Raw genomic sequence first — 21749 nt, 5'->3', positions numbered from 1 at the left:
TAAGTTTCCTTATTATAGTAGTTTTGGCATCCTTATGGAATAAAAAAATACATGAATTATTATTTCATCTTTCAAAAATAGACCAACATTAATTCATTACATTATTTTTCTCCAACTTTTAGTGAATGTATTAAAAGAAAAATTTAACGATAAAAAGCTAAGAGATGGCAGTATACATATATAAAAGCAAAACAATACCAAACGTCAACAGAAAACAAAGTGATGCTATCTTTTAGGAGGTGTTTCTGGAAATATCAAAATGTTATTTATTTGAAAGGCAGAGTTAGAGAGACAGAGACTGAATCTTTCTTTCAATGTGTCATTCGGGCCAGGAGCCATGGCTGGGCAGACAAAAGCCAGAAGCCTGGATTTCTATCCAGGTCTTCCAGATGGGTGGTCAGGTATCAAGGACGGGGGGCCATCTTCTTTTGCTTTCCCAGGCCCATTAGGAGGGCATTAGACTGGAAGTGGAACAGCTAGAATTTGAATCAGCACTCACATGGAATATTAATCTAGTAAGCAATAACTTAACCCTGTTGTACCACAATGCAGGCCCCAATATTCATAAAAATTTTAAATGTAAAACTAACACTCATCAATTTCATTGCTAGGAGATTATTTATAAAAGTATACTCCATTTTGTAGAACAATACCTGTGATGAAAAAACAATCTAAATGTCAACAAATAGGAGACATAAACATTACAGTAATCCATTTAAAGATTTAATATATACAAAAGAGCTACCACACACATAAACACACATGGAGCATCAGGAAGGACACATACACAAGTTTCTCACATTTGCTGAGCAATATGGAGAGTAGCAACCTTTATATTCATTTACTTTTAAATGTATTCATTTAAGAGGCAGAAACACAAGGAGAGTGGGACAAGTTCTACTAATCGGCTCAGTTCCCAGATGCCTGCAGTACTGGGGTGTGAGGGGAAGAAAAGGGGAAGAGGCAACATCAGGAGCTGGGAACTCAACCGAGGTCTTCCATACCAATGGCAAGAACCTAACTACTTGATAAGAGCATCCACTGCCTTCCAGGGTCTATGTTAGCAGAAAGGTGGAATCTGAAATCACAGTCAGGGCTCAAACCCGGATATACTGATGCTTAGTGGTACCCTGACTGGAGCATTAGTGGCAATATGATGGCAGACCAAGCAGAGTCTATAATGGAGTATAATGGCAAGGCCAAATGCCTACTGGGAGAAACTTAATACTTCTTTTTTTTTTTTTTTAAAGATTTATTTTATTTTTATTACAAAGTCAGATATATTGAGAAGAGGAGAGATAGAGAGGAAGTGGAGCTGCCGGGATTAGAACCAGCGGCCATATGGGATCAAGGCGAGGACCTTAGCCACTAGGCCACGCTGCCGAGCCCCAACTTAATACTTCTTTAAGAAAAATAACCCAGCTTAAAATTTACACATTATTTGAAAGAATGAGATACACACTTGATATAGCTCAAGTCCTAAATTTAATTCTCTAAAAGCACTAGGAATTGCAAGTCAACACCACACAACTGAGTGCCATTTACTGTTCATTAGGGTGGCTGTAACTTAGACAGACATCACAAGTTTTGGTGAGGCCTGGCACTGTGGCACAGTGGGCTGAGCCACTGCTTTAGAAGAGCATTCCATTTTGGAGCATAATTCCCAGTCCCAGCTATTGTACTCCCAATTCTGCTCCCTCCTGGCAAATGCATTTGGGAAGGTAGTGTAAGATGTCCCAGAACTTGTGCTCCAGCCCATACGTGGGAGACCTGCACAGAGCTTTTGCTCCTATTTTGGTCTGGAAAGGCCCTGTCTGTTGTGGTCATTTTGGGATAGCTCATTCTTTCAATCCTTCTCTCTTTTTACCTCTCTCTCTTTCTCACTCTTCCTGCCAGATAAATAAGTATTTATATACGTTTTTTAAAGAAACTGGAACTCTTATACATGGCTCTTGGTAATGTGAAATGGTATAGCTACTTCTGAAAAACATCTGCAAGTTACACCAAAGGTTAAAGATAAAGTCACCAACAAAGTCACCGTAGCAGCAGTTCCAAGGAGATATCAAAGAGAAATGAAAACATCAGTCACATGAAAATTGTACACAAAACTGTATAACTGGCATTATTTATGACACCTAAGGAAGCAGAAATAATGTACATGTTCATCAACTGATGAATAGGTAAATAAAATCTGCAAAATTTGGTATTATTTGGCAAAGAAAGGAAGTATTAACACATCTTCTAACATAGGTGAACCTTAACTGTAAGTAGAAAAAGTCATTTACCAAAGTCTACATAGCATGATTACACACACACACATATAATGTGTAGAACAGGAAAATCCACTAAGAAAATAGATTAGTGGTTGCCTAGTTGGGAAAGTGTTAACAAGTGTAGGACGACTGCCAAGGCCAGAAAGTTCTTTCCGGGGATGATGAAACTCTAAAACTGACTTTTGTTATGACTATACAACTGTGTAAATGCTAAAAACCACTGAATTGTACATCAGAGGTATATGGTACAGTATGTGAACTGTTTCCCAATAAAGCTGTTACAAAAAAAAAATTTTAAAAACTATTTTTAAGATATCTTGCAATGTTAAAGAAAAAGATTCCAAACACTTATGTTATCTTACCTTAGACACTTCCTCCTTTCCAATATTCTCTTTAATGAATACCTTTTCTAATTCAGGACTTATTCCTTCTACATTGCAGGGCACACGTGAAATAGATGATTTTGGCACTGATATGCTGGACAGTGGCATGGGGACTGACCTTGATCCAGAGGCCTAGGAGACAGAGTACAAAGTGCCATCAAGTCATTGACGGCCAAAGCAATCAAGAACTAAACAACAAGGAAAATCTGGAAAGTTAAGCCACCAGAACAGTGACTTTTGACATTCTAAGTACAGTAAAAAGTGAGGTAGCCTTACAGAAAGAAATGAAGGTTTGAAATAAGGTAAAAATTACACAGAATCAAAATAATCCATGAAAAACTCATTTTATATAAGGGTAAAGGTAGAATTCCACAATGCATACAGCTGTTCGGTATAACAGCAGCTACAACCTTGGCATGGTTTACATTTTTCCCTTTTTCTGTTTTACCAGAAAAGTACAGTAGAGATCAAGGAAGCCAAGCATATAATATGGCCCCACTGTGAAATCCTGTGTATGTCTAAAAGATTTGTTTCTAAATTAACAATTACCTTCCAGTATTTTTAATTTCTATTTCGTTAGTCATTTAAGAAAACCTATCAGATATTTATTTATTTATTTATATTTTGTGATATAGTTGCATAAGCTCTGGGATTTCCCTCCCATCCACTGACTTCCCCTCTAAAATTTGCATAGTCCTTCCTAAACAGTCACATGACCATCATTCTGCCATTTAAGTGTATCCTGACATTGTGGGTATTGACAATGGCAGAGTCCAGCATCCTATTGTCAAGATATATTTAACAGTTTCATTGGGAGTACATCTTTGGTTTGGTAGTAAGGCTGCATATTGCATTGTGTTTTCACATCTGGATATGATAGTCTCTATTACACAGCTGCTACACATCCCTTTAAATATAAAGCCACAAGATAAAGTTGACATTAGGATACTATTCTGGATTGGCAGTTTTTCTGTTTCAGGATCTGGAAAATGTCACTCCATTCCCTTCTTGCTTGAAGGGTCTCTTTTGAGAAGTTGGCAGAGAGTCTGATGATTTTCCTCTATATAATATCTGATCCTTTCTTCATGCTTGTTTCATTTATTCTTTCTTTAGGTTCAGTTGAGGGGAACTTGACAATGATGTGTCTAGGTAAGGATCTTTTTTGATCAAATCTGCTTGGGGTTCTCTGTACTTCCTATATTTGGCTTCCCCTTATGTTTGGGAAGTTCTTTTATAATTTCACTGAATACTTCCTACAATTCTGCCTCTCTTTCCATGCCTTCAGGAATTCCTATAATTCTGATGTTAGATTTTGGTAGTGTCATTCAGCTCTTGGATAGTTGCTTTCTCTACATATGTCTGGTTAGTTGTGCATCCTCCAATAGGCTATCTTTCAGTTCTGATATTCTTTCTTCTGCCTTATTCATTCTATTGGTGAGGCTTTTTGTCACCTTTTATTTTGCTCTATAGTGTTTGCTCTATAGTGTTCAGTTCAAGTATTTCCATTTAGATCTGTTTTACAGATTGTATCTCTGTTGTGCTATATTCCTTTAACTTCTTGAATTCCTGACTTTGTTTCTCAGTGTCTCTGCAGAGTTTTATAATGATTTTTTCTATTCCTTGTCGGGGAGATCCTCAGTATCTTCATCCTGCAGCTCTAAGATTGATATGGTCTTTTATTCATTTTATAGGGAAGCATCAGTTTCTTCAGTCGCTTCCTGTTTCTCTGTTGCCCTTCCCTGTGGCCTTTCGCATCTGTGAGCTTTTTCTTTAAGAAAATGTTGTTTCTGTGTTTGTTGTTTCCAAATTTGTGGGTAGGGAGGCTTCAGTCTCGGTCTCTGCAGACACTGCTGTCCTGGCTGAATTCCTTACTGCTCTCTGTCTTGCCCCACCTGCTTCTCATGGAGTTGTGTAGTGGGGCAGGTCAGCAGTTTTGCTGCTTGCATCTCTGCTAAGGCTTCTGTAGTTTTTACCTTGCTTTCTGTTCGGGACACACACTGTGCGCCCAAGCCACCAGGCTGTTCCTGCCGCTGATGCGGGCACCCCTGTGGCTCTTCCCTCTTCTCTGGTGTTATGCTGGCATTTTCTGTGGCTTCTAGGGCCACAGAGGTTACTGTGGCAAGGAATACTTGCTGTGACCTGCTCAGGCTAAGACCTGCTCCAACCAGTTCTGTCCACAGCTGTGGAGTAGAGCCTCTGTCATGGCTGCTGAAAATATTCAGTTTCCCAGTTACCAGCATTGCTTGAGCCCACCAATAGGCAATTCCTGCCATGGATATGTGTGCCTCTGCAGGTCTCCACTCCCCTGTGTTATTTCGCTCTGGTCGCTCCCTTTGTTGGTAGAAGAGCGACCTGGGTTTTCACTGCAACTCACATTGGAATTCGTGCAGGATTCTCCTAATCCAGATTCTGTACCCCCGGGGATCCAGTGTTTCCCTTTGGGTGGTTGTGGTACCTGTCTGGCGGGGTCTAGGACACAAACCCTTCAGGTATGGGGTGGACTCTGTTCTCAATCTGTGAGTTCCTCCCTCAGCTCAAAGGCATTTAAAGTTTTTAAAAAAACCATAGTCTTGCATTAGGCACCTTAGAAATACCACTAAAAGGCCTGGAGTGGAAGCCTAGCAGCTAAAGTCCTCACCTTGAACGTACTGGGATCCCATATGGGCACTAGCTCTAATCTTGGCAGCCCTGCTTCCCATCCAGCTCCCTGCTTGTGGCCTGGGAGAGCAGTCAAGGATGGCCCAATGCCTTGGGACCCTGCACCCGCGTGGGAGACCCAGAAGAGGCTCCAGGCTCCTGCCTTCAGATTGGCTCAGCTTTGGCCGTTGTGGCCGCTTGGGGAGTGAGTCAATGGATGGAAGATCTTCCTCTCTGTCTCTCCTCTTCTCTGTATATATAACTTTCCAATAGAAATAAAATCTTAAAAAAAAAATAATGCCTCCAAAAGCACTCATGTAAGGTAATATCTCAAGAAATTCTTAGAAAATGGAATGAAAAGATAAGCTATTTTGGTGAATGGATGTAAATACTTTTACATTTTTTTAAAGGTTTATTGATTTTATTACAGCCAGATATACACAGAGAGGAGAGATAGAGAGGAAGATCTTCCGTCTGATGTTTCACTCCCCAAGTGAGCCGCAACGGGCCAGTGCGCGCTGATCCGATGCCGGGAACCTGGAACCTCTTCCGGGTCTCCCACGCGGGTGCAGGGTCCCAAAGCTTTGGGCCATCCTCGACTGCTCTCCCAGGCCACAAGCAGGGAGCTGGATGGGAAGTGGAGCTGCCGGGATTAGAACCGGCATTCATATGGGATCCCGGGGCTTTCAAGGCGAGGACTTTAGCCGCTAGGCCACGCCGCCGGGCCCAATACTTTTACATTTTAAATTTCATGCATATGAGAGGTCTTTAAAAAGTCATGGGAAATGTATGTATGAACAAACTGCATGGATTTCAAAACTGTTCCCACCAAAATAAACTTACCTGTTAATTCCATTTTTCCAGAAACTTTTTGAAGCGTCCTGCACAAGTCTCTGTGTAGACACATGATTCTATTTCTTATGGGTAAATAGCGAAGTCTAGAAATTCTGAGTTGAACAGTCCTTCTATGTTTAACTTGGTAAGAAACTGTCCCTACCAACATGTACTTATTCTGGTGTGTCACAACTTCCACAATATATGGAACTGTCAACATTTTTCATAGTAGTGATTCCTATCATTATTTTTACTAGCCTCATTTAGTTCACTTCGGTTTTATAAATAAGCAACAAGACCATATGCAGATAGTGATTTTTTTCTATGTCCAGTCTGGGACATATTAGCAATCATATTAGCAATTATAAACATTTATATTTTTTGTGTGGGCAGTTAATGTTGCCAGTATTTTATTACTACAGTCTCACTGTATTTGTAATTTATCACAGCAGGGAAAAAATCCCATTTTCAGTTCAGAAAGAGTTTTTATAAAATCACAACTGGACACAACTTTTTATCAAACACTATTCATCATCTACAAAATAAAATAATTTCTATTTTAGTTTTTATTTCCCACCCTGATTTTCTGATGTTAGGAACTAAGCCAGTCCCAAGTTGAGCTGTCCTTATCTTTGAGAAACAAAGCAACATTGGATCTGCCTTGGGAAGACTGCTTGGATTTTCCACTGTATCGTCACATTTGACTTGCAAAGATTTGCATCCATATTTGTAAATGAATTTGGTCTGGAGAGGTGTTTCCTAAATTTTGTTCCAGGGGTTTTGTCACTAACTGCTTTTGAGAGGAAAACAAAAACCCTAACCTTTACTTTCTTTCCACAAGGAAATATACATGAAGAAAACTTAATATACTACTAGGAAAATTTGGAGATAATGCTTGTAGCTGCTTCAGAAGAGCAGGAGTTACAATTTCAGTTCAGGCCAGTATCAGACCACAGCATTCTCAGTTTTGTTCATAAAAGGTTAAACATATGTTTTCAAAACTTCTTAAAGCAGTTTAGTAAATAGCAATAATTTGATAGAGCTCAAGATTTAAGTATTTTTTTTTTTAAAGATTTTATTATTACTGGAAAGCCGGATATACAGAGAGGAGGAGAGACAGAGAGGAAGATCTTCCATCCAATGTTTCACTCCCCAAGTGAGCCGCAACGGGTTGGTGCTATGCCAATCCGATGCCGGGACCAGGAACCTCTTCCGGGTCTCCCACGTGGGTGCAGTGTCCCAAAGGTTTGGGCCGTCCTCTCCTGCTTTCCCAGGCCACAAGCAGGGAGCTGGATGGGAAGTGGAGCTGCCGGGATTAGAACCGGCGCCCATATGGGATTCCGGGGCGTTCAAGGCGAGGACTTTAGCCGCTAGGCCACGCCGCCGGGCCCAAGATTTAAGTATTTTTTTAACTCTTAAAATGATGATTTCTCAGCGCTGGAGCCATGGCATAGCAAACTAATCCTCCCCCTGCAATGTCAGGCATCCCATAAGGCCGCCAGTTCACATCCTGCCTGCTCCACTTCCGATCTGGCTCCCTGCATATATGCTGAGAAAACAGCAGCAGCAGATGGCTCAAATGAGCCTCAACACCATGAGGGAGACCCAGAGGAAGCTCCTGGCTCATGGCTTTATATCAAATCAGAGCCACTGTTTTGGTCTTCTCTCTCTGTCCTTCTCTATATAAATTCACTTTTTAAATAAAAAATAAACAATTATAAAAATTCTCCCCTTTATAAAAAAATAAAGATAGGTGTTTATTTACTTGAAAGGGAGAGGGGGAGAGACAGGGAAAGGAAAACCACTGGTTTACTCCCCAGATAGCTGCAGCAACCAGGGATGGATCAGCTCAAAGCCACAGACCCGGAACCAGGAACTCCACTACACTCTCCTGCCAAGGCGGCAGGGGCCCAAGCACTGTGGCATCAGCCACTGCCTTCCCAGACACACAGAGGGACTGGACAGGAAGTGGAGAGAGGACTCAATCCCAGCCAGTCTCGCATGTAATACACATTTCCCAAAAGGAAATACAACTCACTGTAACCATGAAGCACTGCCCAACAGATATTCCTTTCATGAACTAAAAATAATTACTTGAATCTAGACAAGCAAAGTGAGCCCACCTGAGTGTGACTGATTGTTATATGGCTGCCGTGAAGAGGGGACTGCCGATCTTTCTCCTTACTGTGCCGACTACTCTGCTTACTGCGCTGCAGCTGCTGCCTCAGTTTGGCAATCTGCTTTGGAGGAGGAAAGGAGAAGAGAACAACAATTAATTTCAACTTTTGTATTTATTTCTTCAGTTGCCAGTTATTGAAGAATGACTCAAATGTCTCAAAAATAGTTTAATATTTCTCTTTTTAAAAGACTTACTTCTTTATTTGAAAGTGCAACAGAGAAAGAAGGAAAGACAAACAAGAATCTTGCATGCACCGTCTCGCTCCCAAAATGGCTACAAAGGCAGACCTGGGCCAATCCAAAGTCTAGAGCAGGAACTCCCTCCTCCCTGGTCCTCAGGTGGTAGGCAGGACCTCAGGTACTTAGAACTTAGTCCCAGGCACACCAGGAGGGAGCTAGATCAAAAGCAGAGCAGAAGGAGAACCCCCTTCGGGAGGGCTGGCGTTGTAAGCAGAGGCTTAACCCACCATTCTATAAGGATGGCCTCAAGGAGTTAATATTTCATCACAATAATTTCTTCTTTCAAGTTTTTATGAAGAAATTATTAAAAATGAAGACTAAATATATGCTACAAATGTTTCACTTCTACAAATTTAAATCGGTCTATGGGTAAAACATCAGATCTTTTTATAACATTTTCCTAAGGCCAAAAAATATTTCAGATGCCTACTGGCAACTTTGGGGAAATCATTTAATATTGGTATTATCTTCCTTTTGGGAGGAATGACAACATTAATCAATCAATAAGTATTCTATGAACACCAACAGTGAGCCTGGTTTTATGCTATCCTCTAAGCAAAGTATAAAATATATTGCCACAAAACAAAATCAGCAACAGGAAGAAAAAGGGATATTTACAACACCATGAAGTTAAATAATATGCTATTGGATGACTAATGTGTTGAAGAAAGAGGGGGTGTGTGTATAGTAACTGTAATGGAGACTATCAAATCCAGATGTGAGGATAGAATGCATTATGCATCTCTATTTCCAGATCAAAGATGAACTCCCAATGAAACTGTAGAACATATTTTTTTTTATAAAAAGATTTATTTATTTTCATCACAAAGTCAGATATACAGAGAGGAGAGAGAGAGAGGAAGATCTTCCATCCGATGATTCACTCCCCAAGTGAGCTGCAACGGCCAGTGCTGCGCCGATCCGAAGCCAGGAAACAGGAACCTCTTCCGGGTCTCCCATGCGGGTGCAGGGTCCCAAAGATTTTTTTTTCGGGCCATCCTTGACTACTTTACCAAGTCACAAACAGGGAGCTGGATGGGAAGTGGAGCTGCTGGGATTAGAACCGGCATTCATATGGGATCCTGGTGCGTTCAAGGCGAGGACTTTTAGCCTTAGGCCACACTGCCAGGCCCTGTAGAACATGTCTTGACAGTGGGATGCGTGACTCAGCCATTGTCCATGTCTGCAATGATGGACTTAAGACTGTTTATGAAAATGATACGATTGTAATAATATAGGGGAACTTAGTAGGGGAAAAGGGAGGGGGTAAGGGAAATCCCAGGACCTATGGAACTGTATCATAAAATGATCAGAAATACAACTATATGTTTGTAGTAAAACAGAATTAAAAGGTGCTTATTCCGGTACAAAATTTTTTGAATTCCATGTATACAAAAGATTTTCAAAATGTTTATGCAAAATGTGTATTATGAAAACAGCATATAGAATTCAAAGGGTTTTTGCACTACAATGAATATATTTTAACTTTCTTTTTAAAAAAAAACTCGTTGAAATACTCTCATACTTGTTTCCTCTGTGCATTAACAGGATTTGATAGCAAGTATGTAATGTGCTTTTAAAAAATTCACTAATTCATCTGAAAGGCAGAGTGATGACAGGGGGGTGGTGTTGGGAAGCGGAGGCCTGCTGGGGAAACAGTCCATCCACTGGGTCACTTAACCAAACCACTGAATCAGCTGGGCTAGCCCAGGCCAAAGGACCCAGAAGCTGCATTCAATTGTGCCACGATAGTTACAGAACTCAGGTACTTGAGCTGGATCACAGGGGCTCGCCAAGTGTTAGCAGGAAGCTGATAGGAAGCTGAGTACCTGTGATTTTGGCATGTCAAGCAGTACTTAACTTTCAATGCCCCAACACATTCTGGCCTACTGTGCTCTTCATTAAAATTTTGGATTTATTCAAGAGTCGGGGGGTAGAGACAGTTACTTCTCATCTGCTATTTGCCTCTGCAGTGACTCTCCTGGCTGAGGCTGAAGTCAGGAATCAGAATTTCAATCCTGGTCTCCCACATGGGCAGCAGGAATTTACCCATTCTTTTAGGCAATTACTGCTGCCTCCCAGGGTCAGCATTAACAGGAGCTGGGGTCAGGATCCAACCAAGGCTCTCTGAGAGAGGATGTGAGAGACCAGCTCCACCTCTCATAGGCTAGGCCTGTCTGCGGCACCAGTCATCCACTGCAGAGTAAACCACAGGATGGAGGACCTCTCTCTCTCTCCTCTGTAACTCTTTCACATAAAAATAAAATATTTTTCCTAAAAAAAAAATCAAAGATTATGTGGGTGTTACTATTGTTTCAAACATGGGTCCAAAAAAACCTGCTTGACCCCACTGTGTTTTTTCTTGTCATGGTCAAGGTAAATTGTTAGATGATTTCGTAATACGAGGGTACTTCCAAAGCTTATGGGAAAAACTTTTTTTTGGTGAAAACATTTTTGAAATATACACAGGTTTTGTTTTTTTTTTGTAACAGATATCTGTCATACACTTTGAGAAGACCTTGTATACACAGGTTGTTGGGGAAACTAATTTTTACCCATACCAAATAATAGAAGAGAAATACTATAGAGGAAAATAAAGCATCAAAGAAATAACTTGGATCAAGATTTCTTGAAGCCTGTGGGGTTTTAAAGCTCTCTGTAGATTATGGAATCATCATACAATGTCCTTGAAAAAGACACACAAATAAAATTATGTTAATACTTGTGTTCCTTGCTCATTAAGATAATATCATTTTCTTCTAGAGAACATTAATTTTCATGAGAAATCAAAATTAGTATGTAATGATTATAAATAAACATTATTCTCTGTAATAAAAATAAGATTTCAAGCTGTACAGTTATTTAATTAGGACTGAGGTATAAAATTAAGTGTTTTCTGAATATTAACGATGTCTTGATGGTGTTGCCAAGACTGATAAATGCTTATAAATAAGAGCCCAGAATATCTAGAAATTAACCAAGGTAAGTTGTACTGATTTGTTTTTCAAAAAGTCTATAAAAATAAAAATAATCTTAAAATTGATGAACCTTACTCAACCTGTTTGGCAAGGTGTCTGGTACATCAAAAAAGTCAGAAAAATTTGTCTTTGCATTTTTGCATTTTTAACTCTCACCTTTTCTAACACAAAAGTACCTATCACACTACACACCGTACTTGCTTGGAAAAATCTGTTTAAACAATCCAACTTTATATTATTTCATACAACACTGTCCAGCTTTGGAATAGTTATGATCCTGAATACAATTCAGTAGGAATTGGGATGAAAAGGCAGTCTGTCTTCCTAAACAAACAGCACTAGGACATGACACATTCCAGTTAAGGCCATGTGAACTGCAAGTGAGGCAACTATGTTAGGAAGTCCTCCTGTGCTTCTGAGAACAGGAAGCTCCTGCCACCTCCAAAGAGTGGCAGATCTGCTTAGCAGCATGACAATGTGACAACAAACAATCCTGCCATCTGTGGTCTTTGCACAGAATTTCCCATCTTTTCACCTTGCCCCCAAAGTTATCTGAAGCCACCAATTCTCACCAAGCCTAGCACCAGTGCACAGCAAACACAAAGGCGTGCAGGGAGGAAGGGACAAAGAAAAGCTGCAATGTTTCCTCTTGCTTCATGTATTACTCTGAACTTGTGCCCACTTTCCACTGCCTGATACGGCAGCACTGGTCCTCACTGCAGTGGGTCCACTCCAGTAAACATGAAGAAATGAGTAACATAATTGCTCTTCAAAAATGGGAAGGGCTGTTACCCTGAACTTTTCAAGCTCACCTATAGGCAAAACTTACTTTATGCTTCTAAATATTCATCAGCTATTCTGAAACCTTAAGAAAAATATAAAGAGATAAGGGGTCCCATGTGGTGGCATAATAGCTCAATCCTCCACCTGCAGTGCTGACATCCCATATAGGCACCATTTAGTGTCACAGCAGCTCCACTTTCAATCCAGCTCTCTATTTATGGTCTAGGAAAGAAGCACAGGATGGCCCAAATCCTTGAGTCCTGGTACCCATATGGGACCCTGAGAGAAGCTGTTGGCTCCCAGCTTCAGATCAGCTTAGTGTGGCCATTTGGGGAGTAAGCCAATGGATATAAGATTCTCTTATGTCTCATTTGCCTTTTAAGTAAATAAATATACATGAAATAATTTAAGGAACAAGCGATCCTTGGCATCAAAGACAAAATACTCATTGCACAGAGAATAATTATCACAGATAAAGAAAAAGCGACATTTGTGTATTACATGAAAGAAAATCAGAAACCAGGTCCATTCAAGTCTGAAAAGTAGAACTGCATTTTTTTTTTTGAAATCTGGAAATATTATTCTTGCTTATTTGTTATTTTTGTCCTGTTTATTTTCTCCCATTATTGTTAACGTCTAAAACCAAACCAAAATAACACAAAGCTCTTGGCCTCAGAAGGCTGGTCATTTTGTTGTTGTTGTTTCCTTTAGGAACTGAACAGAGGAAAGTATTTTTCTGAACGACTTTTACCACACTAAGTAGACCAGCAAGATGAGACATTTTAACTTAAAAAAACTAAATACGAGTGGGAGGGAAGGCAGGACCCTAGGATATTTGGAACAGAAGGAAAAAGAAAGTAAGAGAGCTAGCCCTAAACCAAAACATTTTACATGTATCAAGAGATCTCTCATCCTCAGCTATTCCTCCAAGTTGTGATCTAAGTACAGTGTCAGAGAAGCTGGGAACTCCAATAATTCTTAAATCCAATGAGGGACAAAGCGGGAAGCACATCTCTTATTTTGTGACAGTCCTCTGAGTGGGATCTGATACAAAAATGACTGCACATAGTAATTTATGTTCTATCCCTCTACTGGTTTAAAAACAAAATTACACAAAACAATGTTTCAGTGTGAAAAACATATCCAAAGTATAGGGCATCAAACTTATAATGAAACATGTTAAGACACAACCTACTCAGAACTGTGTAATTAATTTTGGCGGTCAGTTCCCTTAATGTAACAAAAAATGCCATATGAAAAGAAAAGCTGCAAAGCTTAACTAAAGTAAAAGTAATTTATATTCAACAGAAACTGACCATTTATAGCTTGTGCTGGTTGCCATTCTGGGTTGGGCAGTTTGAGTACTGTTAAATTGAATGGTTTGGCCTAAAGCTGCCTGGATATAATTTTAAGTTTGGCATAAAGGTTTCTCACACAGAATGATAAATAACCTACCTTGACCTGTAAACAGACTATAACCTACCCTATAACAAGAAGCAGAGTTTCAGCCAATCACAAACAGACTATACTCAGACTGTGTTCAAGTAAGCAGACCTCAACTGCAATCTATCAGGCTGACTCTGTACCTTTCTCCTCACTGGATATAAATATAACCTGCAGAAAGGGGAATTCCCTGTAGAGAGGGGAATTCTAACCCACTTTTGCTCTATATTATTGCCCAACTTCAGAATTACAGATAATGTCAGTTAAGACTTGCAAATGCACAGCTGTTCACACAACAGTTAGGATGCCCATATCCCATATCCAGGTGCCTGGGCTGCGTTACAGCTTCCTGTTAACACAGGGTAAGCAGCTCAAGGCTCAACTTGTTGAATTCCTGCCACCCATGTGGGGGACCCAGATTCAGTCCTGGCCTCCTGGCCTCCTGGCCGTTTCGTGCATGCCAGATGGGAGCTATCCCTCTGGCTTCCTGTCTTTCAAATAAATAAATGAAATTTAAGCTTCTTTCTCTCAAAGCAAATTCTAAAAAGGCATTATCCCTTTAAAAATTTTTTCTTATCTTTTTAAAAATGAAAGATTATTTATTCTGAAAGTCATGATTACAGAGAGAGAGGGAGGGAGACAGGAAAGATCTTTTATCTGCTAGCTAATTCATAATATATCTGCTACACCAAGGGCTGGGTTGGGCCAAAACCAGGAGCCAGGAAACTTCTTTGGGTCTCTCACATGAGCGGCAAAGACCCACACACTTGGGCGACCTTCTGCTACTCTGCCTGGGTCATTAACAGGGAGCCGGATGAGATAGCGAAGGTGGAAGGTGAACCAATGCCTGTATGGGATGCCAGTGTAGTACATGGCAGCTTTACCAGCCCCTGACAAAATCTGACACTAGTAGGGCTACACCCACTATGAAGGGGTATTTTCCTAATGTACCCCAAGATGCCCTATAAGGTAGTACTCATTTAGACATGGTGCCTAACAGTTAAAATCCTATTTTATAGGAACCAAAGATAATAGCTATAGAGCTTTTCATTTTTTACTTTTAAAGTAGAGATACCATAATAAAAAGGTTCACCATACAATAGGAAAAAATATACACAACATATATACCGAAGAAAAGACTCATATCTACAACAGGTAAAGGTATCCCCACAAAGCATTAAGAAAAATACTACTTAAGGATTGAGAAAAAGATATGAACACTTGGGCGAAGAGAATACTCAAATGACTAGTAATAAGAAAAGGTGCTGAATACTGTTCTTACAGGCAAATACAAATTAATACTCATCATAATGGCTAAAGGTAAAAGATGACAAATCAAATGCTACAAACACATGAAGAAACTAGAACTCTGATGCTCTGCTGGGTGTCACATAGTAGGATTGATAATACAAGATTTATGGGAGAAGAGCTTACATCCTCAATATCAGGTCAGTGAAGACAGCAGCTACCTCCAAAACTAGAACTCTTCCTAAAGATTACTAAGAATACCTTTGGGTCAGTCTGTTTGATGATTAAGTGAAAAACAGCACTGAAACTTGTTGAATAACATCAAGTACTAGCAATGCAAAAAGTCCCCTCTACTTAATCCATGTGGATTATTACACTTCTTTTCCACAAAAGTATACACAAGTATTGTTATTACACCCACTTTACAAATGAGGCAATCGAGGTAGCAAGATTAACAAGGTTGCTGTGAGTTGCACAGATAAGTGGTAAAACAAGTTTGATTTCCAAAAATGGAATTCCAGGGTCTACTCTCCTAATCACCATTGAATACTGCATGAAGAACCAGGTCTAACTCACAACTGGACAATGAAGTTTTACAAAGCAAGCATATATGGCAGTAAAATATTAACAAAACTGACAAAAATCTACAAAATATGAGATTTTCCCACCACAAAATAAAGCACTTAGTTACTAAAGATATCAACCCACATAATTTTTCTGAAAATATGGGTAGCCAAGAAATCTCAGGTTATTACTGTCTTTTTTATAGAAACAGGGAATATACAACAAACTTCAGTGACTGATTATGCAGATCAAATGTCTCAAAAGAAAGGTTATGTGACTTATTGAAAGCAAATTCCACTTAAATTGGCCCTTGACAAAATTTTCCAATTTCTAAAATTAAAAAATCTAAATGTCTTTTTGTCTTTCTATATACATGCAGAAACATGTTTTCCTGCTTTTCTTTAGTGTCAATAGGCAAAAAACAATGGACTACTTGCTCTCTAACCTGCTATTAAAGTTAGCACATGCCAGCATGCATAAATGTGCAGAGAGCACATCCATGTGCAAACACAGCATACATGCAGAATGCAGGAGTCACTCCCCAGCCTGTGAACCCTCCCTGTCCCCAGGCAGACACGCCAGCCCACAGGTCGACTCTCGTAAACCTGCTCATCCAAGAGCACAGATGCTCCCCTATTCCCGACAAAGACCCATTTCCAGAAACATCGCTAACTAGAGAATTTGTATTCACATACTAGCTTCAGCATAGAAATGTGTAACTAATAACAAGGCATAAATATGGCAGGCAGCCAACTCATACACTTAGTTCACAAACCCACTACATTCCTCAAACCTATTATATTCATTTTACAAATGAGAACTACACAAAAATGAAGCTAACTTTGTGATGTGAGAGTATTAACAAATCAGCCTTTAATCCTCAGTTTGTAACCTCTCACAGTAATATTTGGCATTGTATTTTAGTACTGCTGCTAAAAGCAATACTATGTTAATTTTCAACTGCCAGTTAACTGCTAGGCACTGTGGACTGGCTCAGGACCCCACACATTTCACAAAACAACTGTCTTTTTCTTCTTCTTTGTTTTTTAAAGATTTGCTTTATTTGCGTGAAAGTTGGAGTTACAGAGACAGAGAGCTCTCTTCATCTTCTACTTCATCATTCCTAAACTGGCTGCAACAGCTGGAGCTGGGCCAAGCCAAAGCCAGGATCCAGGGCTTCCTTCAGGTCTCTCATGCTAGGCCACCCTTCACTGCTCTATCAGCCCATCAGCAGGAAGCCTGATCAGAAGTAGATAAGCCGGGACTCCAACCAGTACTGATACGGGATGCCAGTGCTGCAGGCAGCCTTACCCATCACGTAGGACCCCAGCCCCAGAACTATCTTTCTTAATGTTGAAGATACTACAGTCTGTGAAGCTAAAACAGGAACAAAAATTCAGTGAAATAATTAACTAAGTATATTCTAACCTACTGGTAATTTTATATTTGTTGATGAGTAATTTGTGTGGCTTTAAGAAAACTGTTTCTGTTAGGAGCCTGTGTTGTAGTGCAGTGGATTAAGGCACTGCCTGTAATGCCATATGTGCTGCTTTGAGTCCTGCCTGCTCCACTTCCTGCTATGCTCCCTGCTAATGCACCTAGGAAAATACTGGAGGATAATTCCAAGTACTTGGCCCCTGTTATGTACATGGAACCCCAGAAAAAGCTCCTGTCTCCTGGCTTCTACCTGGCACACCCTCAGCCATTGCAACCACATGGGAAGATCTCTCTCTACCTCTCTGTCTATAACTCTTTCAAACACACAAATAAATCATTAAAAATCCTATTGGATCTACCTTTCTAAAAGAAGAAAAAAATATAAAGCATCTTTTAGTTCTATTTAACTTAGACAAGGGAGTTGACTGGATAAAAAGCATAAGCTTCTTGAACTTATGAGAAAACTCATTTGACTCCAAAGAAATGGTTAAAAAAAAACTCCAGACTTTCATCCAGTAGGTTCACAAAAAAATATCAATTTAAAAGTATATTTTAAAATATCCAAAATTAAACTGTTGGAGCAGGAGGAACACCTTTACAAAAACTAAATCTTAACTTTAAAAAGGAAGATCATATCAATAATACTTAGCAATCACTTTTGGTTGAAAAAAAAAAAACACTCCCAATCATTTCACTGCACTTCCCCACATGGTTTCATTTAAGAAAATTTATCCCATTAATGAGGTTTCCAGCAGCGACAGAGAAGCAACACATGGTATTTCCTTCTTTCCATTATAAGACTTAAGAAAGTAAACCTATCCTCTTCAATTTTACTAAAATTAGAACACTAATAGAAACAACAACAACAACAAACAAGAGTACACTGATGTAAATTACATCAAAGGGAAAGCTTGCTTATTAATGATTTAAAAAGCAGTGGATTCCCCAAGTTCATAGTTAATCTATAACATCACCTACTGGATGTGCAGGCACCCATCTGGCGCTTCTAAGCATTCCTATGGGTCTTGGAATTCAAGAAAATTGATGTAAATGTGATTTCTTTGCTCTGCTGTGAATAATAAAATTCCTTCTTTAAAAAAAAATTTATCTGTAAGAGAAAGAGAAAGTGCTTCCATCAGCTGTAATTGACCAGGGCTTGGCTGGGCCTGCACAGGAAGTTCAATCCAGTTCTTCCCACCTGTGTGGACGAAACACAACCACTTGAGCCATCATTGCTGCCTCTAGTCTACATTCACAGGAAGCTATAGTCAGGAAATGAGTCTGGGCATTGAACCTAGGTCCTCCAATAAGGAACTGTAGACATCCTTACCAATAAGCTAAATTACACTTGCAGTTGCTTGTCTCTATGAGTCTTTTTGTCAGCATCAGAACAGGCTAACATTAGGCAGTGCACAGGAAAAAATCCAATCATGGCATCTGACAAGGTGTATTTTCTCTTTTGCCTCAATGGAAGAGAGGATGATTTTGATGGAACAACCTGGAAAGACTGAAGAGGGTGAGCTAAGATGATCAAGCTATGCAAATCCAATAGAATTAAATTCTTGGGCTGGTGTTATGACATAGGAAAAAATGTTCAATATCACTAGCTGTCAAGGAAATACAAATCAAAAAGAGAGTAAGATACCACACCTCACCCATCAGAATGACTGACATCCCAAGACACAGAGTTAACAAATACCAGTGAGGATGTGGAGAATGACAAATATTTACATGCTGTTGGTGTGAAACAGTACACCCAGTGTGGAAGACCAGCATGAAGATTTCTTAACAAACTAGAAATAAATGCCATATGATCCACTATTTATATTTCTGGCTATGTATGCAAAATACAGATACCTGCACCACCATGTTTATAATATACTGTTCACAATAGCCAAAATATGTAATCAACTGTTTGACATCAAATGAACAGATGAAGAAAATGTGCCATATATACAAACAGAAAAAATATTCAGCTATTAAGAAGAATGAAACTCTACCATTTGTAGCAAAATGTATACAAATGGAAGACATCATGTTGAAAAAAATAAACAGGACACAAAAAGATAAATATTGCATGTCTTCCCTTATATGTGGCAACTAAAATTGAAAAAAAAAAGGAAGATCAAAACAAAAAAGAAACATCTGTGTGTATCAACATTGCTGCAAATATAGTTTTATCTAATTTAGTTTTACACCTTTCTTTGAATGTTATATTACTATTATTTTAACAACTTGTGATTACTTTGAAATTAACTACATTTGGGTGAAATAGTCATTTTTCTACTTGATTACTGTTTATAACCCTCACCTATATTTCTACTACACTACAGCATTAACTCAATGTAAACTGAAGATAGTTTAACATTAAAAGTTTGTGGAAAAGTTATTAAATATTAATTTTGGTACAAAAAAATTTTGAAATCCTTGAATAGCTCTTCATAATATACATTTTTCATGAACTTTTTGAAGACCCCCCCAATGTGCCTGGATTTCAATTTTTTTGTACCAAAGTTTGTACCAAAGTTCTCTTTCTCCTACATTTTTCTGTAAGCCTTATGAAATATCATCATAAGTATATGAATACAATACTAAGTAATATTCAAATTTCGGTAGATGAAAAACATGTGAAAGAAATGTTGATGGTTACTCTGGAGGTTTTGAAAAAACTACTATTGCTAGCATTTCACGTAACTGAACTTACTCAATATTGTTCAGAGGACAGAGTCAAAATGAAGTAGTATTATGCTGAGTTGAAAGATATGACACATATTTAACAACTTTAGCTGAAACAACTGAACTGATTCTCTATAAAGTAATGATCCTAATATAGATAAGGTAATCATATTTTAAGAGTGTTTGTACAAGAGATGGACCAGAAACAAATAGAAAAGAGTATAGATGGATAAAAGATAAAATTATCAGAAGAAAATTCAAAACATACAGTAAAGATAGTATACACCTTGTTATTCACAATAATTAAAGGAGTAAGTCACAGAAACGACTTCTAAAAGATACAGGTTTCCTAGCATTGTTGAGTTCTGCATGACAGCCACATGCTGATTATTCTACCAAAGTTATTTTAAGTCAAAACACTATCCTATCATTTTTGCAAAGTTATGAGCTACAGCCCTAAAAACAAAAAGCTGAAGGGAGAATAAAAGATAACTAAAATGAACAAGAAATAGAGATTATTACATAAAATCAGCCTTTACTAGGGTAAAGCAAACAGTATACAACAGGAATTTATAAAGATACAGAAGACTCAAATAAGGTAAGTTCAGATTTGTTCACCAAAACACAGAATGTGATTCTTGGACTCCAAGAGATACAGAAAGTATTCTATTCAGAAAGTAGTAAGATAATCTGCTAGCACCAACACAGGTCACAGACTGGAAACAGGAGCAGCTTACCTCTTTGAGTTGGTCAGCACTTCCCCACGACGCGGAGCGCTGATGTGATGACCTCTTTTCTCCTCCCTCCTCTGCCCAACAGCTGGGTGTCTTCAAAAAAGGAGGCAGTGTGAAAAAGAAGGAATTGTGTCACTATCCCTAAATTCAAGCGATTATAACATGCTTCAAATTCTAAAATATATTAGAATGTAACTATACTAAAATCATTTAAATGATTAGATTTTCATAATGTGGAATGTTCAAAACACTTGTTACATTCTGAATTAGATACAACTAATCAAAGCTGTCAACCTTGTTTTTAAAACACTTGATACCTTCACATGAACAGGACTAGTGTCTTAAAGTTACCAATTCAAAGAGAACTCAAATTGGTGTTTAAAGATAAGTACAAAACTAAATATGAAATGGTACTTCTACTTAGTATGACACAGTATGAACTGTACTCCCTCAGAAACAGTGAGAGTATAAATAACTGACATATCAACTATCTACCTCCACAGAGGATGATACTTCTCTTCCTGAATTCAGGAAAGAGAACAGCATTACAATATCAACTGAAAAAAAATCAAGCACCACTATACAAAAGCAAAGTTACAAAGTTGAAAGCATAAAAAAAGCTCCCATAAATAACATCAATTAACTGAGCTAAAGTAATGTATTTTGTAAGGAAAATTGAGCTACATATTAGAAAGCATAACCACTTTTACCTAAGACGTCACTATAAATTATAAATTAAGACAATACACTAAAAAATAAGAAATCCCAACTAGTGCCATAAAGCACTAATACCAATGATCAGCTGAAACTACAGCAATTAAATAATATTAAAGTAACATTAATATATGAGAAGACTGCAATGAGCATTAGGGAAATTAAAAACCACTATTTAACAATCAAAAGTAAATGATTATCACAATAACCATGTATGACTTTAAATTTTTTTTTGTAATACATAAAGGGAAAACAACTTCATTTCTGTCGAGGCCACACTTGTGAATCCGTGTAATATATAAACCGTTATGAAGTTCTCAGTTCTACTTTATATAGCTCAAAATACTTTGGAGAAATAATTTGCATTTCTTAAAAAACCACACCCCAAAGTGAAATCTGTAACAACAGAATGCTACTTGAATACAGACATAAAATGCTTGAACCCAACTCATTAAATCTGAATTCTTATGTAATATTCTGAATTTTGAATTAGGAAAATACACAACAAAAAAAGTTCCTTCACCTTATGTAAATAACAGCACTTCCAACTGGCCATTCTGTCTACTTACTTAGACCAGAACTTCAGAGGTAGTGTTATCCATAATGCTGGCTCGAATGGAAGTTACT

The 21749-nt window shown here is 38.5% G+C and overlaps 1 protein-coding gene across 5 annotated transcripts in view; it reads right to left on the bottom strand.

The window, feature by feature from the left end:
* GLCCI1 (glucocorticoid induced 1) overlaps positions 1 to 21749 on the bottom strand; it is a 162415-nt gene that overhangs the window by 16989 nt on the left and 123677 nt on the right. For 4 of the 5 annotated variants that reach the window (XM_058678310.1, XM_058678311.1, XM_058678308.1 and 1 more), the window contains exons 3-5: positions 20412 to 20501; positions 8251 to 8367; positions 2636 to 2788 (exon numbers count right to left, since the gene is read on the bottom strand). In XM_058678310.1, coding sequence (XP_058534293.1) covers positions 2636 to 2788; positions 8251 to 8367; positions 20412 to 20501 — 360 coding nt within the window. The remainder of the gene's footprint in view (positions 1 to 2635; positions 2789 to 8250; positions 8368 to 20411; positions 20502 to 21749) is intronic. The other variant, XM_058678309.1, reaches the window with a different exon arrangement.

This window comes from Ochotona princeps, chromosome 20, assembly GCF_030435755.1.
Source record: "Ochotona princeps isolate mOchPri1 chromosome 20, mOchPri1.hap1, whole genome shotgun sequence".
Taxonomy (NCBI): Eukaryota; Metazoa; Chordata; class Mammalia; order Lagomorpha; family Ochotonidae; genus Ochotona; species Ochotona princeps.
This window is presented reverse-complemented; position numbering and strand designations above follow the sequence as displayed.